The sequence below is a fragment of the Geospiza fortis genome, unplaced genomic scaffold (assembly GCF_000277835.1).
Source record: "Geospiza fortis unplaced genomic scaffold, GeoFor_1.0 scaffold408, whole genome shotgun sequence".
Classification (NCBI taxonomy): Eukaryota; Metazoa; Chordata; class Aves; order Passeriformes; family Thraupidae; genus Geospiza; species Geospiza fortis.
Genome location: NW_005054330.1, coordinates 5,650,385 through 5,669,192, shown reverse-complemented (window position 1 = coordinate 5,669,192; position 18,808 = coordinate 5,650,385). Strand labels below are relative to the sequence as shown.

The 18,808-nt window shown below is 41.6% G+C and overlaps 1 protein-coding gene across 1 annotated transcript; it reads right to left on the bottom strand.

Annotated features, from left to right (window-relative positions):
• Positions 1 to 1,748: 1,748 nt before the first annotated feature.
• On the bottom strand, positions 1,749 to 18,174 carry SUDS3 (SDS3 homolog, SIN3A corepressor complex component). Its single transcript, XM_031057481.1, has 12 exons — positions 18,162 to 18,174; positions 17,465 to 17,534; positions 16,510 to 16,565; positions 16,126 to 16,197; positions 14,574 to 14,593; positions 13,872 to 14,028; positions 11,579 to 11,674; positions 9,855 to 9,916; positions 8,942 to 8,963; positions 8,197 to 8,302; positions 4,205 to 4,289; positions 1,749 to 2,578 (listed from the first exon to the last, which is right to left on the bottom strand). The coding sequence occupies exons 1-12, from the start codon at positions 18,172 to 18,174 to the stop codon at positions 2,480 to 2,482; spliced, it is 858 nt and encodes a 285-aa protein (XP_030913341.1). The 3' UTR covers positions 1,749 to 2,479.
• Positions 18,175 to 18,808: the final 634 nt, after the last annotated feature.

Below are 18,808 nucleotides of genomic sequence, written 5' to 3'. Positions count from 1 at the left end.
CCTCATCCTCACCACAGAACTACTTGTGTATCCTTTTAGGATAAAAAAAAAAAAAATGCACTTGCTTCCCTGAGTGCACAGCAAGGCACTGCACTTTATCACTTCCAGCCTCTCAAATGGCTCAGGCCATTACAGAACAGCCTGCCAGGATAAAAAATCCAGGATACAATATTCATGTACTCTGCGAGACACAGCTACTCCTTATGGTGATCGACAGAGGCAAGGCAGACTTTCATTTCATTAAGAAACTGAGGATGAAGCAGCCTATAAACAAAATTCCTTCAGTGTAGCAGTTAAGTTTGAGCCATTTACAGCAGTACAATCCCTACTCAGGGCTGCCAAAAGCAGAAATTACCAGTTCAAAGGCTGACCCAGGGGCACTGGGGAAACTGGCAAGGAATTCTGACAGAAGGAAGTTGTTGTACAAACCTCTCACATCCCTCCTGGAGGCATAAGATTGGTGTGGAAGAGTTTGAGATTGGGGTTTGCCAGCTCCCATGAGGAGCCTGTGCCCTGATTGACCGTGGATTCATGGAGCCCCTCACACACTGACATCCCAGCCACACTTCTGTTAACTCCCAAAATTCCCCCAGAACAGGGAACCCCACAGCAGCAGATGGCTGCTGCTGGTAAAGCACCTCCCCAACACTAAGCACAAGTCACCAGCAATTCCTACAAATATATGTATTGATAAAGTGATAGAGACAGGAAATAAATCCTGCTACTTCCTCAGCACTTTCTATTATTAGAACGATGTTCATTTAAAGACTCAGTGACAAATCCTGCCTGGTACATCATCACCTTATCAAAAACCTGTGACATGTGCAGAGAATGTTAAGTTATATTAAGTAAGCTGTTAACTTGACAAAATCCAGCCTGCTGCATTTGGCTGCCTAAGCTGCAGCAGGGATGGCACATTGTCAAGGGTGGGAAACACCCTCTCCTTCCTTGCCAGAGCTCCAGATCCTCAAAACTCAGCAAAAATCAAGTCAGGTGTCTCAGTCACATCAGGAGCTCAGCCATCACACTCCACTCCAGACCCACGTACAGGCAGCAGTTTTTGGGATGTGACTGCCACCCAACTGCAGGAAAGGAATGGGCACAGCCATTGCAAACTCCCTTCCCTGGACTCCATTGATCCACACACCAAAGAAAGGCTGGATGGGTGTTAACAGGAAGGCAGCTCAAAAGCAAAACCAGAAGATGCCTCAAAGTGATAGAGATTGAGAAAGACACAATTTACAACTTTTGGACTAGTAATCAAAAGGAGCACTAAGTTGTTCTGCACAGAAGGTGGAGGTGTGACAGCACCATGTGGCTCCTGCCAAGGCAGTCACACATGCCACTGGTGCTTCCAGCCATCAGCAAAGGACTGGGAATAATTAAGGAATGCCAGAGGCAGATCTTTAAACACCTAGGGAGCACCTTAATGTCATTATTTGGGCATTTCCACTTGTGCTGCAGGAGACCAAGTGTAGAAACCCAGTGTTAATTAAAACAGCCTTCAAGAGGAGCCCTTTGAAGAACATCTCAGAGAATGAAGGTTCCTGCTAACAGCATGACAAGGCCACTTCCTACTCCGTACCAGGATCCTTGGGAGGATACTACAGATCTCCTGTCAGCAGGCTCCCACCATAACCTGTGATTCTGAGCATCAGTGGAAAAAGTGAAATTGATTGTTTGCCTCTTTACATCTCTGAGCGGTTACAGACACACACAGAGTTCATACAGCCTTGCTATCTGCAAAATCCAGGTAATTAGTCCTTTAATTTAGTCATCCACCTATCCCAGCTAATTATATCAGCAAACAGACATACTCTGCTTGTTCATTGAAGGGTTTTTTAATGTGAAGAGAAACGGAAGCTTCTGACTAACCACGCGTGACTCTGAGCTACATTAAAATCACTGTATTTCAGCAGTTTCTGAGCTGTTCACACCATCCTAAAAAAGTCTCCAGTCTTTCAACAGTCCATCCAATAAAGCTGATGTTGTACACCAGATATTCTGGAGGCATCTCTCAGCTGCAGCTGAAACCTGGCGAGATTCATCTTTTGCCCAAAATCCTGAGCCTTGCAGGAAAACAAGGCCAAAAAGCACAAACAACCTCAGGTCTCGGCAAGCAAAGCTTCTTCCACTGGTCTGACTCCCAACAGAAACATGATGATGATGTTTTTGACACACAAGTCCCATCTGTGCACCACAAAACAACAACAAAAAGGAGGATGATGCCAAGTCTTCTCAAACAGTCACCCAAAATACAAAGAGAGCGTACAGAAGCCTGATGCAAAATCCAGAAATAGTCCAGGGCAGTGCTTGGGCATCACTAAAGGTTTAAGGACTACTGGGGATTATGTGGCCAGCCACAAAGTGTCTCGTCAGAGGTCAGGACTGTTCCCTGCTGCTGGGAGGAGTGAGCAGCCTGTGAGCCCCTGGCAGAGGTTTGGTGATGTGACAGAAACCAGGACAGGGCAGAGCAGAGTCAGGTGGCCGAGCGCCGGCGGATCACGAACACGCCCCGCTGCAGCTGCCCCAGGTAGATCCTCATCTTGGTGCTGTCGCTGGTTTTCCTCACCCAGATCTGCAGGAGAGCAATGGCAGAAAGAATGGGGCAGGGAGATGAATGAGGGGAGAAAAAGGGAAAACTCCCAGCAAGCAGCACACAGACAAATTAACTCTGTGTCTTAGTGTTGGAGCTGAGCCCCTCAGGGGGCACAGATCAATGAGGTTAATCCCCTCTCCCTCCCCACGTGAGGCATTTGCAACCTGAGTAGAAAATGAAATAAGGTGTCTAATTTCACCTCCTTAACTTCCTGCTCAAAACAGTCCTCGAGAAAAATGACTCTTTCAAGCACCATCAGGAAAGCAGGTTCCTCCTGCTACAGCTCACAACAGAGCCGTGGCACTGAGCTTTGCCTAATCAAGACTAAGTCTCTCTAGATCCACAGATGATAAAATTATCTATCCTGAGATTTGCCCAGACAAGTAACTATTAGTCAAATAAAAAGCTTATTCTGATTCTGTTCCATGAAGCATTTCCCACCATGTAGCACAGAAATTGTGTCTGGAGATAAAAGGGCCTCTCTTTTAAGCACCTGCATGGAAGGATTCACACCACGTGCCACAAGACAAATTGCTGCCACCAAGGCAGCCACTCCAGAGAGTTTTTGAAATCACCTTCAAGGTGTTTAGATCTAAAAACCTGTACTTTAAAAATCAAGTCTGAGCAATTTCCTCTGCATTATATCCTTCTAATGCATTTCAACATATTTAAATAAATACACTGAGTAAGAACTATCTACTCCTTAGTACTGCAGTATTTTAGGAGGGAAGTCTAATATTTCCTAATGCAAAAGATTATAAAGTTATGTTGGCCTGTGATTTACCCTAAACTTTTTTTTCCTTCATATATTAGTTACAGGCCTGGCAAGTAAATTGATTTAACTCTATTATTTTAGTTATAAATTGACTTTATCAACAGGACCCCTTAATATAAAATGAATTTAGTATTTGCCCGGATTTCTACTTCAATTATTTCTCCAGAGAAATTAAAATCAAAATTCATTGATAATCATCTCCCAACTGCAACATTTCCAAGGATTTGGCATGTTTTGCTTGCCAAAATAATTCAAAAACCCATAAAGTTTGAGTGACTGTAGGAAACAAACACGTACAATTTTATATTCTACCACAGTAGGATGGAATGATGCATTAGTTTTGCTAAATTACAACAATAACTTTTAACAAATTTTAATGCACCCATAAGCACACTACCACTGCTTTTATCTGAACAACTGAGTGCCACAACTGCCACTGCAAGGGAACAGCTGCAACACAAACAGATCCCACATGCAACTCATTCTGGGGAAAATAAAGTGTTTTCCCTTAGCTGCCACAACAAATTAAAGTTCCTTTATTGGCTGATTAAGGAGAAGTGCACTCAAATCTATTATTTCTTTCCCTGAAGTGTCTGGAATCTGCAAGCAAAAACCAAAGTGCTCCCTTTGCCCAACTGCTGCAGGAGCTTGCAAAACACAGGATTATCCTTCAGAAACAAAGCAAGTCTCTTCCTATCTCAAAAACAGATTTCTCAAGTCAGTTTTATCTTGGCTTCAGCTTTCTTTACACCCCAGACAGGTATCTATCTTTAGCCCTTACTAAACCCATGTCTCTCCCCCCTCTGCTGACAAATAAAAGCAGCCACAACCTCGTTGGCTCCCACAGAACTGATCACACAGCTGATCTTCGTGTTCTCTTTAGACTCCAGGTAAATAGCTTGGCTCTTGTGGTACCTGCATAAAGGAAAAAAAAAGAGGAAATGCATGAATCCATTATTGATAAAGCTGAACAGAGTAAATTTGAAGTCTACCTTTCTTTCCACACCACTTTCTCCAGCTTTGCAAGATAGTGGTGATCTGATCACAGACACACATCCTGCATTAATGGTATTTTGAAATGCAGGAGTGTCATAACTCACATTCAACTCTGCACTGAAGGTTACTGAAAACAGATTTCACAACTGCAAGAGGGAAAGGCAGAGCCCCAGCCACAGGCCAGGGGAACTGACAACACATCCAGCCTTCAAGGCTTAATCCAAGCAGCCTTTCCCATTTCAGACTCAGGATGGATTTCAGAAGGCAACTCCTTATTTTGCCTGACAAAATATGAAAGAGCAAATCACAGATACTCAAGCTGTTCCCCAATACAGAATTACCAGAGAACCACCAGAAGTGAATTACCCTCAATCAGTGCAGTCTGTGCATTGTTTAATGAGACCTCAATTTTCTAATGTGTCCTATTGTGTGAAAATACCCAAAATGGTAACTAATGGGTAACTGACTCTGTAATGAGCTGTAAATATCTGCCATAAGGAGTCCATGACTAAACATAACCATTTCATCCCATTTCAGATCATATTTTAAGCTCTGTATTATTCTTAATGTGCTGTGTATAAAACAGAGACTTTGAAATTCCTAACTCTGAATTTGATTCCGTGGACTCCCCTCTTTACAGCCCACATTTCTCCAAGTGCTGCAGTGTGCCAGCCCCAAACCCCCACTTTCTGTTCATTCTGCCTCATTCTCTTCCATAGGCAGAACTAATTACACTGGAACAGGTGATTTGTAAGTAAATCATCTTAATCAAGCAAGCACCAAAATACTTCACAGCTATAAAAGCATGACTGTATTTCCACCTTTCTCCTAATCATGATTTTATCTGGGCAATCCAAGCTGCAGAATCCCTGCACAGATATTCCCTCAGTAGCCACCCAGTGCAACCCCCTGCAGCCTGACTGCCATTTGCAAAACACATGGATTTATTGAAACTTTACAGTTATTTCTACAATAACCATACTGCACATGTGGAAGTCTTCCAATGGTTTCTTCACAATCTCTTCCTACTGGAAAATCCTGCACTCAGAATTTTCACAGTGCTTGCCAGTAGTTGGAATGAGTGTCAGCTTTGAGCCTTCCAAACATACTCATTACCCATGGGGGTGATGAGGGAATAAAAAATCCCCAAATCCTGCAACCTTTAAAACAATGGCTGGACACAGGTGTCTTTCTCTCTCATTTTGACAGAAACAATGTCAGTGGGTTCCAGGGCAATGCAAAGCAACAATGATCTGAGCCAAAAAAAATTTCAGTTTAGCAAGTCCAGATGTCATTAAATGATACAGAGGAATTCAATAAGCTGCTGCAAACCCCAGCCCTCACTAAGATGAGACAAGAATCTCAGTCCAGCAGTGCCCTACCATGCCATGCTGTGAGTACTTAAGCAAGAGTTTTCATCTTGATACAATCAGCAGGAGTGCAGGAGAAGCCAGGGCAAACAACATCTCTCAAATGTTGGCTGTGCCCACACAGACAAGGAAATATTTCCCCCACTTGCAATTTTTGATTAGCAGTGAATTCCAAAGCTGATGACACACATGTCAGAGGCTTCATTCAGCCCTTGGATTTCACACCATGAATGACTCTCCATCAATAAATTAATGCTAATTGTGCCCAGAAAAGGCAGAGAGCCAAGTCACCAGTGTTTCACTGAAGAGCTGTCTCACCTGTCTCACACTCACAGACAGGGCAGCTGGAGGCACAGCACTCCGGTGCATCAGTTCCCTGGTCATGTCCCACCCTTTTGCCAAATTTATATTATCCACAGAGGGACAGGATTGAGGAAATTACCTCAGATGAAAAATGCAATGGAGTTTAAGTTGGCTTTCAAGAAAGCAGAGCCAAACAACTCTCGCTGTTGCAATAGGTAAAACACACCAAGTGAGGCAAGCAGAAATAATTCCATTTCCTGCTATAAAGTATTTTACTGAAAGGCCAAGATTTCCAACTGCAACTCCATCAGAAGATTGAAAGAAATCCCTCTACATTATTGTATGCAGCAAAGCTAAGAGCACAAAGATGGTTGCTTTACAGTGAACTGTGGTTTAGGATTTGGTGGGGGAGCACAGAGCCCTGAGCATTAAAAAACTGAGTCTAATTCCACATTCACCTGAAACACTCCACTCTGGAGATGTCTGAATTGTCTCTGCAAGACTTCAGGGGGTTCATTACTGGCATTAAACATTCTCTGTTTTCAGGTAATTGTCATGCAGGGCTGCATCAGGAAACAGAGAAAGTCATTCCTGGGCTGTGAGGTTTAGGATTTCTGTGCATGCCAGCATCCTTTATGCACCTTAGGAAGAATTACCCTCCCACTACCAACAGTTACTTCATTATTTTAAAACACCAGCTACTTTGCACAAGTACTGTTACTTATTACCAATCAAAAAAATCTAAGCAGGATTATTACAACCAAAAAAATATAAGATACTGATCTTAAAGCAGCATCAGAACAAGGCAGCCAGGAAAAACAACAGCTGGAATTCCTGACAGCAAGACCCCCATGACAAGTGAATTCAGCAAGGTGAAAATATCTGTTAAGTGCTTTATGCCACAGCCAGATATCCTTCAGAGAGAGCTGGTGCTTTGCTGAGGTTCTGGGCTCACTGAAGCTCTTCCAGGTTTAAATTTAACGAGAAGTTTTGAGCTTTACTGACAGATTACTTCAGATGCCTTTTTTTCCTTTCTTTTTTTACTCATGAACACTTTTCAAGTACTCCATATGCTTCAAAATTCTAAGAAGAGTTTATTCATCCAATAATATCCTGGGGACAGTCACTTTACACACACCAAAAAGTTATAAAAGCAAAAAAAAACCTCTAAAAACCTTGATGAATTTGTGGAATACGTAGCCTGTTCAGTTCCTATCTGCTTTACACTTCACGAATGTTTAAATTGAGGGAGGAGCTTTTATGAGAGCTGGGTACACTGAACTCTCAATTAAACTTCACTCAGAAAGAAAAACTGACCAACTGGCCAAGGGGATTGCTGTATAAAAAAACCAGCTTCACACCTACTTCTGTGATAAAATTAAAGCCTCATCACTTCTTGTTTTGAGCCACCAGAACACTGAAGTAGGCTACAAATAAGCAGATGACTTTTTGAAAGCAAATTGTTTCCTGCTCAAGTTCAAGATTGCACTCTTGATTACCCAGGTTTGCAAGTCTCATGGTTTAAGTGTAAGATCTAAGTTTCCTCTGCAGAATTTAATATTTTCCTTGTGTTTTGTGAAGCTTGTACAGCTGTATGGCCATAAAACTCAACCGAGATAAATCCGATCAGCAATTCTGAAGTTGCCTCTCCCAGGTGGGTTTGATCTTTAAAGGTTATTTGGATTTATTAGAAGCATCTTTCATCCTGAGCAGCTGGTGGATGACATTTCTTCTGCCACCTTGTGGAATGCTAGGCAGAAATCTGAAGCTCAGAAACGGGAGTGTTGCTGACAGCAAATCATGGAGTGTCTGTGTCCAAAGTGGGCAGCTTCAGTCACATCCCACTGTGGCTGCTGCTGCCTCTCCTACCTCTTATTAAGTTTGACTTCCTAAGTGCCACAGTGGGCCATGGAAAAGATTCAAGTCTCCTTTTATTGGAGGCACCAGTTATCTCTGAAAGCCTGCAGGGTGTGAACATTCCATCATCCCCTCTGCTTTACTGGGCCCAGGATGAGCTTGTGGATGGAGCAGCAAACCTCTGCCCTAAAGCATTTTGTTCACCAATTCTTTGCTCAAAGCCATTTCTCTCTGCAGCCTCTGCCTCCTCGCTACACAACACAGACTGATGGAAATAAAAACTCCCCAGGCCTCACCATCTCTTGTCATAGTAGAGTTTGCCATCTTCTATCCGAGCTTCAAATCTCTGTGCTGGAGACTCTGCTGGTGTAGCTGGGAGGTGCTCAGGAGAGGAGGGGGAGGCTGGGGACAGCAGAGACATTCTGGTTAAAGATCAGCACGTGCCCATCTCACAGTAGCACATCTGACTGCAAAACTGCAGTTAATAAGGTTGTGTGTGCAGAAATAGCAAGCAGAGAAAGCTGCAAACTCAAATATCCATCAGGAAAATATTATATATTGTGATGAGTAACTTGACCTCTGCCTTGAACTATAATATTCACTGAAATACAGCATTTATGTGAAAAACATTCCTGGGTAAGTGATGGACAATATGTCCTTGATTTTGTTTTAGTTATAATCCACAGTTAATTAGTTAAATATGGTTAAAATTACTGAGGCAAGTTAGTCCCACTCTGTCTTGAAATAAAGTGTATAGGCACATCTAGAGAGCTGGAGGCATAAAACCATTAGTGGTCAATCCCTCAATGGAGCTGACAAGGTGCCCAGGTGCACCTGAATATAATGGAAAAGCTCTTTTCCCAGTTGGATTGTCCCATGCCCAAATGTTTCAGCCACCAAAGATGCTCATGCCCCCCTTCCCATCCCTGACAAACATCAGCACCACACAAGGAACAGCAATTGCACAGCCAAACATCTGCAGTACCATTCTCTGCTCAGAACAGCATCCCATGAACAAATTCCACTGCATCTGTCACTCACCTGGTCTCTTGGGTGATTTAAGCTACATGGGAAGAGAAAAAAAAGCAGTGTTAGAGATCTGACAGGAGCCACAGAAGCTGCAATGGTAACTTCAGATATCTTACTTTCCACACTCTGAATATTTCTATTTTAAATGCTCTGTTAAGTGGCATAACACATAACCAGGATGCTCTAAACAGCCAAAGGTGCAGATAATCAGTATAATGATGATCCAAAAGGCCAAAAAACTGAACTTGGGAACATTCAGCCAACTCACTCCAATGCGTCAAACCCATGTAACACACAATTTTTGAATGTGATACAACATTTCTCAGGGTACACAAAATAAGGAGCTAAATCATTAGAGAAACCTCAACAGCTGGCACAAAACCAATGTTCCACTACCATCCTCAAACTGCCTTAATGAGCAGCTTATATTCTAAGAAATTAGATAAGCCTTCAAGTGCTTAGCAAGAAAACAATATGTTAATCAAACCCAGAAAAAGCTATAAACATGCACACTGCCCCCTATCCAGCTTGCTGAAACCTTGTGACAGCAGGGAGAAAAAAAAATAATGAAAAAATCCTACCCCACACTAAGGCTTAAACCAAAGGCAGCCTGTGATCTCCCAAAAAACACACTGATATCTGCTCAGCCATGAGGAAGAAACTCCTTAACACAGCTCATCCCTTGCTTTACACAAAAGGTAACATTTTTAGGTGACAGTCATTTAAATTAGGTTAATTAAACCTCACTAAAAAAGAGGAGATACCATCTTGCTAAATCTTTTCTTGTGCTACTTCAGAAAGCCTACAAGGATGAAATAGTGCCACATCTCAAAAAATTAACATTAAAGAGAGCTCTGTTCTCTCCAGGAGAAAGCATTTGCCTTCTCTTGAAAATGAAGAAATACAGTCAAGCAACAATCCCTACCTTATTCAGCGTTCTTAGGTCCTCCATTATTTGCTCATCAGTCAACAAATAATTTAGCTGAGGTATCCAGAATTAAGGTTTCCATAAGCTCTTGACAAGCAAGGCTAAAAATTAAAGGTCAATGATATTTCACTTGAGTAAATGCAAGCCAAAAAGTTTCCAGGATTTTAATAAATGTCTTACTTGAGCTGTTTTTTCTGTCAGAGGAATTAATACAAGTCCATCCCCACCATCTTAGCAGCAGAGTGCAAAATCATTTTAACTTATTCAGACACAACCATCAATGAAGAACCTTTAGTGCACTGACATTTACTTCAAGGAAGCATCAAGCACCAGCATTTTCAGTGTTTTTCATCTTTTATTTCTGTGGAGAAGAATCTGTGAGCTGAAACAACAGACTCACTTCAGGTTTTCTACAATGAAGCTAAATCCCACCTAAACCTAGTTAAATAAAACTTTGTGTGACTGGGGATAAATAAGAGCCTACAATGCACCTGAAAAAAACCCCAAAACCTCTGAAAATAGAAATTAGTGTATTACAGTCTTATTAGAGCTTTGCTGTACTTTTGCTTCTTCATAACAAGTGTTTAGCCAAAAGTATTCAAAGTATTACACTAAAGTTAACAATTGCTGGGCTGCATTTCAAGGATTTTGGTTGTGATGGACTTTAATCCTCTCCCAGTGAGCAAAGGCAGAGATTTTCACTGTGTGGTTGCTGTATCATGCTCAATTAGCAGGTCATGTTCACTATGAAACTCATTTATTTTGGATGAGATAGGGGCACTAATAAATGAGGTTTTTTTTTCCTGAAAGAGTGAACAGAATCTCCAACCAGGAGGAGGTTAATTGAAACTGGAGATGCTCATGACCATCCTGCATGAACTCCAAAAGTTCAAGGTTTGATATTGCCTTCAGAAAATGAGAGTCCCCCTTCAGAAAATAAGAAACCCCTGCAAAGCAAATATCCTTGCCTTCCTCTCCAGGTGAATTTAATACACAAATAGAAAAAGTGCCTATCATCACAGAGGAGCTCAAAACATATTTCCAGAAGCCAAGGAACATTTTAATTTTGAGACATGCAGCAAGGCAGATCCTAAGGATTACACAGACATGTTTTTCTGTCTCTTGTGATACATGAAAACAAGATGAATCTTCATCTTTTCTTATTCAAAGAACAAATCTAGCATCCTTGCTTTTGCTATGCATCTCTGGATTAGAGCTCTGAAGCTTTTATCAGAAATGGAAAACCTATTTGGATATGACAAATATGATCTTTCTGGCAAATGCTTTGTCACGTCTTGAAATGAGAAAAGCTCTGGCTCATGTAAAAAGCCATTTACTATCTATGGAATCAATTATCTCAGCATATATATATATCCAATGTTCTTTTAAAGTTTTTCTTTTGTGAAATAAATTGCCTGTAGAATTTAACTTTTTTTGTCAGTGAGAATAGTTTCTCTCATGATACTGTAAGGATTAAATTAGGATACCAAAGGATCTCTAACATATCTATCTAACTATCTATCTATCTATATATATATATAAGTAATTGTATAACTCCTGGTATTGCTTTAGCACACATTATACATGGCAATTGTGCTTCAGTATTTCCCAGGTTAAAATCTGATCCTGGCATTTCATTTCCTTTTCCTTGCTGTACAGAACAACCAAGGTGTGGGTAGCACAGGGGCTGCAAAGCCAGCAGTGACTCCAGGAAAGGATATCAGGGGCAGGTTTCCTCCTCTTGTCTGGGATGGGAACTGGATCATTCGGTCTCCGTCTCAGTTTCCTTGTCATAATGGGCTTCACTTCCATTGAATCTGCAGAGAAATGAAGTTGGAGAGCTGATAAGACCAGAGAGAAAGGAGTAAGAAGCAGCAGCTTTCTATACAAAGCACAGGGAAAATAATCTTCCCTCTTTCATTCAGCAAATTGGATTTTTTTATGTGTGTGTGTGCGCTAGCTTCCAGCATGGAAGTGCTGAGAGTGAATCCAAGTTCTCACCCATCAGGTCACTGTTCAGTGCCAGTGCTGCAATGCCATGGTTACAGCTGCTCCAGGTACTGATAAGCAGCACAATGATGCTACAAGGATTCAAGGCAAGTTCCTTTCATGCTCAGCCTATCTGCTTGGGAACAGATTTAAAAGGCCAAGCTCATGGAGTTCTTTCCCAGCCCAACTCAGATCATTAATAGCATGTAAAACATCAGCTACAAATCAATTCTCTCTCATCTTCAAGGCAGAAAAACAGCTTTGTCAAAAGATTAGAGGAAATTTCTGCATTGAAGACTGATACAAGTCTGCTGGAGTGATTTCAAACAAACAGTATTTAAATTCAGATTACCTAAGAATGATTAATGAAATGAGTCTAATTAATAACACACAGAGCAGCAGTTGCAAGGAAGTAAACTGCAGCATATGCACTGGGGAAAGAGAAGAAAGTCTGTTAAAAACTTAAACACCAGTCTCATCACCAAGTAATCATCTGAACTTATTTTGTCCAAATGCCTACAGATAACCTTTACTTGAACAACTGCACTAAACTCTGAACTCATTCCTTAATTCATCAGGGTATGTTGAACTGGCAGCCAAGTGACCACACCATAAATGCCAAACATTATCCCACCTCCCCTTCTCTGTGCTGAGATTTATTGGCTCATCTCTAAGCACCCCTGGATCACCCCCAGGTAAGCACTTCCATCTGGGAAGCCCCTTTGGTTCCCACTAGACACAAAAACCTTGAGCAGCTCTGCATGTGCTGAATACACCAAATTCCTCCTCTCCTCATCAAAAGGGTGAACAAAGATGACCATGAGACCAGATTTCATAAATAAATAAAAGAAGTTACCAAGGAAACAGCATAACTTAAGATGCTTTCCAGTCCACATCAGCCCTAAGAGTTTATATTAAGCCAAGAGCACCATTTAATAACCAAAACAGGGTTTGATTCTCACTTCTGAGTATTAACTACATTATTAGTTAATATAAAACCTGTAGATACTATGCAAGAAATATATGAAGGGTGTAACTCATGGACAGGCCTCAGCAACAAAACCACACTATCAGTCCATGAAGTGAGGGAGCTGCTCGCAAAGAACATCAGGGCCAGACTTTTGTTTCAGCACCACAGGAACAGAATTCTGCAGGAATAATTAACCCCTGACTTAGATCCCTTGTGTTCATTACCACAGAGCACTGCAAGGCACCAGGGGTGTAGGGGGATAGAATATAAGAAAATAAAGATAGTGTAGAAAGTAATTTTACCCCTAAGGAGTTGCAGCTGGGCCAATTATCAAAGATTAGGAACAGGCCTGACTTTAACAGGCCGCAGCTGTAACCATGAAGAGTGCTATAACAGAGTGGGGTGGCTGGTTGGGAAGGGAACTGGAGTCAGTTGGCTGCTTTGGGAAGAAGAAAGAGTCAGTGCTCTGAAGAGCTGCCCACAAGAAACACCAAGAAAGTATGGAACTTTTGAGATAAGGAGACAACAGTATGGAACCCCTGCAATGAGATGACAACACAGGGGTACCAACTGTCTCAAAAAAATCTGTCCATTTCATATAAATTTTCTACAGCCTGGACACAAATGTAACCCACAAATCTTTGTTTTCTGGCTTTAAGCAGCAGGTTTCAACCTTTATTGTTTGGCTTTCTTCAACTACTTGACCACCCACTCCTGCAGGAAGAAAAGGACACAGCTTTACAAGCTGCCATCACTGGTTCAGTCAGTATTGTGACATATCTCAGTTTTATTGCTACATCAGGGAACCAAAGCAGCCTCTCTCCCTGCATATAAGCAAGGCCATCATCCCCTCTGCTGCTCCACTGGCACTATTTCACCTGTTAACAATTCACTGAATTTTGAGATGCTTTCTCCATTCAAAGGCCATCAATTGGTGCTCTGCCCCTCTTGGCATTTCCCACCAGCTGTGTAAACCAGCACTGACATCTTCACAGCTCTTTTCCTAAGCAGGAGCAGAGTGGATAACACAAATGACAGGTGCTTATCTTCTTTACCTCCTGTTAATTCCATGGTTAGCTTTTCATTCTCAATCATCTTCTTCTTCTCTTCCAACTCTGCTATCAGATTTTCCTTAAGCTCAATTTTCTTATCTTCAAACTCCTTTGCTGCTGCTTTCTTTTCCTTCACATAATTTTTCTCCACCTGATCTGTCTAATGCAAACCCAAGGAGCAAGAAGATTAATTAAGGACTCAAGTTAATGATATCACAACAGCTTTTCAAATACTTTATTCATCAGCTTTTCAGTTCACAACTGGCCCAAGTTCTAAAGATTATCAATATTCACAATCTACACAAAACATCCAAATACCACTTAGTGCTATTATATTGGCAAAAGAGTGATTTGTAAAAAGACATTTTAATGTTGCACAACAAATCAAGTCCCTAGCAGAGAGCTCTGCTGATTTATAAACAGCACTCATCACTTTAAACACCCTTTTTTGACCAGCTCAATGCACAGCCAGATACAAGAGCCCAACAGCAAATATTTAATTCTATTTTAAAAATAAAGTGCAGAGGTTACTTGAGGTAAAACCTGCAGTAAGCTCTACTACATCTCAAGTGTAACAAGCCAGCCAGAGGAAGAAAATTTCTTTAAACCTTCTGGGAAAACAAGCCCAAATACTGGCTGATGAAACAAGGTTTATGCCTCTTCCATCTAATTAATGCATATTTTTGATAAATTAAGAGTACTTACTTCCAGCTGCAGGAACAGTTCTGAAACACAAGAAAGACTTAATTTATTACCTTCAAAGCTGCACAAAATTACTTCCTTAACATTTTAAGTCATTGAACATTGCAGCCAAGACAGGCAGTGAAGCAAATAATTCAGGTACCTATCCAATCTCTACCCTGACTTCACAGCTTTATGCTGAAAATAAAGTGACTGTGAAAAAGTTCCACAAAAATACACTGTCACTAGAGGTTTTTTATAGACTGTCACCTCAAAAAGCTTCCACTATTCCACACTATTCAGTTCAGTTCAGGTTGTAGTAGCAACACTCTACTACTCCATTATTTTAAAAAAATTAAAAACAGTAATAGATATACACCAAATATAAGAATGTTGTAATAAAAATCAAACTTTCCACTTGCAAAGCATGAAAGCAGTATTATGTAGATAATCAAATGCAGGTAAATGGAAACTGTTGGTTTAATAAACCTCAGCTTGGCAAGGACAAACATAAAAGAGCTTTATTCCTGTAGTACAAGGCAGCTGGATTTTTTACGCATAAAATTCCAAGTGATCACCACCTGCCCTCCTGTGGAAGAACTCTGCTGCTGCAGCACTGCTCGTGGCCAGCCAGAAATACCAGTTTGCACTGGGGCTTAATTTCATCAAAACAGTCCAGGCTTGTCACGATGCAGCTCTAGTGCATATGAAAGGGCTTTCTGGAGGTATTTTCCAACCCAAATCATTAGTGAACTTCATCTCAGGAGACAGGCTCCTGTCAACAAGAAGTTGCTCAAACCACTTCAGTTTCTCAAGCAAATCCTTGACCTTTCCAGGCACTTTCAGAAATACAGAACTGCTTGTTTTTGCTAAAGGAGGAGCAGCTGTATTTCCTATATCCACACAATGCCTTCTATAAAAGGCCCTGCTTCAATATCCAAGGTAAGAACTACTGGAAAGGGAGGAAGAGAGAGTGCAAGCAGCTGGATCTGATTCCCAAGCCATTCCTCTGCAGTGACATAACAAAACCATCCAGAAGGACGAGCACTGGGCACTTTAAAAATTAACTTTGCTCCTTGAAACAGAGCTCCTCCCAAAGTCCAGGCAGCCCATTCCATGCCACAGCCATGCAGAAAAACAGTCCCAGCAGCAAATGCTCTGTGTTCATTGTTCACAGACAGATCCTGGGGAAAGCCTGTGCTCCTAAATTCCCACTCCTGCAAACTGAAGGAGACACCCAAAGGCTTCAGCTGGGGCCATGAAACAACAAAGCAAAGTGGGACACTGTGGGTTAGATAAAAATGGAATCATCTTTTTATTTGTGCTGCTTCACACAAATGAAGGCTAAAACTGTTTATCAGTCAGCAAACAATGCTGATCAAGGGAAGAAAATCATGGAGGCAGATCCTGTCATGCTTGGTGGACTCTAAGAAACCCAACGTACAATGTACCCAAAGATCCCTTTGCTCCAGCAAGGTCCTTTTCTTTAAAGGACAATTACCTCTTTTTTACTTCAGTGTTATACAAAACACACATTTTAGTTATTTGCAGTGTCTTAGAGAGAAATTCCACTCACCTGCATTTCTTATCCTTTCTTTGTACTGCTGGTCCAACTTCTTCATCCTTTTCTGATATTCCTGAAGAGTACCTAGTGGAAATAAGTTGTACATTCCCACTGTATTTTTCTTCCCCAAGTATTAAATATCCTTAAGGAGTCAGACACCACTCAAAGCACATTCCCTGCTTTTGTAAAAAGTGGATTACTCCTTTTAAGAAGTGTTTTAGCAGAGAGGCTTAACTAAAAGTGGAGTTAAGATGGAGAAAAGATGGGAAGCAGATGACATTTTTAACTCTGCAGCACAGCTGAGAGCCAACATGCAGTGAAAGATGCTGCTCCCATCCTTCTATGACATTTGAAAAGTGCTGAAAATAAAAACCAAAGTTACTCTTCTAAGCTTACCTTCCTGCAGCTGCTGTAACTGCCTCTTCAGAGATGCCAGTTTGTCCTGGTACATCCTGCAAGCACAGCAGGAAACTTTAAACACCAAGCACACGTTGTTTATTCCACCATCTCTTGAGGTAACATGCTTACACAGAATCAAGAACTTCTCAGAACTTCAGGAAACAAATGAACTGCAAACTTAAAGAACTTTATTCCAATGAAAGGCTCTCATTCTGTCTTAAAAATGGGTTTAAAATTTGGGATAAAATAGGATTTTTTTTTGTGTTGAAACCTAAAATGACATTAAGATCTACAAACATCAGAAACTTTATAGCAGAATCATTCTTGCACTATATTGAGTTTTATTAGCTGTGTACTAGCTCCCAACATTATTTTAAAAACCCACTGAAGTCTATTCCTGGTGCTGCTGCAAACCTGCATTTCTTTTACCACACATCTGTGGTTTAACAGTGGCCAAGTCTTCCTGACCTGCATAAAAACAGGTCCCTGCCAGTAAGCAAGAACTCAAAATACTGCAAATGCTCCTACACACTAAGGGCAGCCTGTTTCAAGTCTCCCAAAAGTCCATTTCTGGTTCAGGACTAGAATTCAATTGTTTAAGGCATTGGGATAGGCATTTTACTTTTCTTTAGCTTATCTAAAGCAGAGCCTTTATTTTATTTGAAGGATTTATCTGCAGCAGGATCCATTTGCAGCTGATCTCAGAACTCATAATTATTTCTTTGCCTAAAACAGCAGCAACTCTTAATTTCTTGGATTTATATAGAACAGAGGAAAGTAACTGGGGAGAGCAGAAATACAAGTGTATGGACTCATGAGCTGTTCCACTGGGGTAAGCACTTAAAACTCCCAATCTTGGCCCAAAACTTTGCCAAGTTTTAGGCAATAAGTACCCCGAAACCCACAAATAAACAGAACATCACCTTATTTGTATTTGGAATGGGTAACTTACTGTTCTTTCATTTCTACAAAGTCCTCCTCCTCGTGCTTTGCCAGGTCTGTTTCACTGGCATCCTCAGTGTCTAAACAAGGCAAAAAACAACTTGTTTAAATTGAAAAAGTATTTAAAAAAGAAAAACCAAAGTCGGTGGTAAATTATTTGAAAACAAGGAAACAGGCAAGCAAAAAAGAAATCCCCAAACCTCAGGCAATTTAGCATCAAAGACAACCTGAGAGATGAATTCGGGAGGGAAATGAAACATCTCATCTTCCTGCAACTGTGAGTTTTGCATGGACAGCTTCAACCTCAGCCTGGGAATTTCTTCTCATTTAAGATGAGGGGCTCTACATTAATACTCACACACAGGTGAGACACAAACAGCCTGAAGACTCTGAAAGACATTTCACAAACCTGTTACTGGAGTTCCACCCACTCAGTGCTGCTCAGGTTGACCACAAAGCTCTCACTAAAGAGAGCAGTTACTGCCTGGGACCTGAACTTCTCACTTAGTGCTGCAGCACTCAGATACCAGCACTGCCATAAAGATAGCTGCATTTTATAAACAGTATAAACTGTAAATAAAGTAAATCACTGTGGGATTGCCAGTTTGCTGTTAAGACTTTTCAGGCTTTTATTTGTAACACGTGGGTAGGCAAGAATCCATAACTTTGCCAAAGAGGGGCAAGAGCCTCCAGACTTTACAGGGTACAGCTGAGAAACATGTTTCTTAAACTACAAACATGCCAGGGGAGCCCAACCCCTTAAATCAAACCTTTCTCAGATTTTTCTTAAACTACAGTTTAAACTTAAGATAAAATTTAAAGCACCAAAGATAAACCAAGAAGTTTTTTAACTGCAAGAAATGTACTCCAATGTCTGGGCCACCACAAAGGATTCCCATGCTCTGTTGGGAGAGCCCCCACTGACCCTGACTCCCTCTGCATGTTTAATGTTATCCCATCTTTAACCAGAGGGGATGGAGGGCTCTGCTGCCAGTGACAGGCACTGCCCAGGAGTCCTCCTACATCCCCCTTATCTGTCGTTTCATGCCCTCTGCACTCTTGGCTACCTTGGCTTTTTACTTACCTCCTCTTCTCCCTCGCGTTCTGGTTCTTGTGCTGTCACATCCTCCTGCCCTGCTACACTTCTGTCCTTCTCCTCCCTTGGCTGAGTCCTTGCCCCCTCACACCACGGAATCAGAACCCATACCCTGGATGTCTCCGCTGTTTTCCCTCTGCTGTCGCACTCTGTCCCTGCTCAGCGCTCCCCCGTGCCCCACTGTCCCCTGCTCACCTGCGAAGCCACAACTCCGCCTGTCCAGCGGTTTCTCTGGTTTACTGTTCCGCGGGGCGCCGC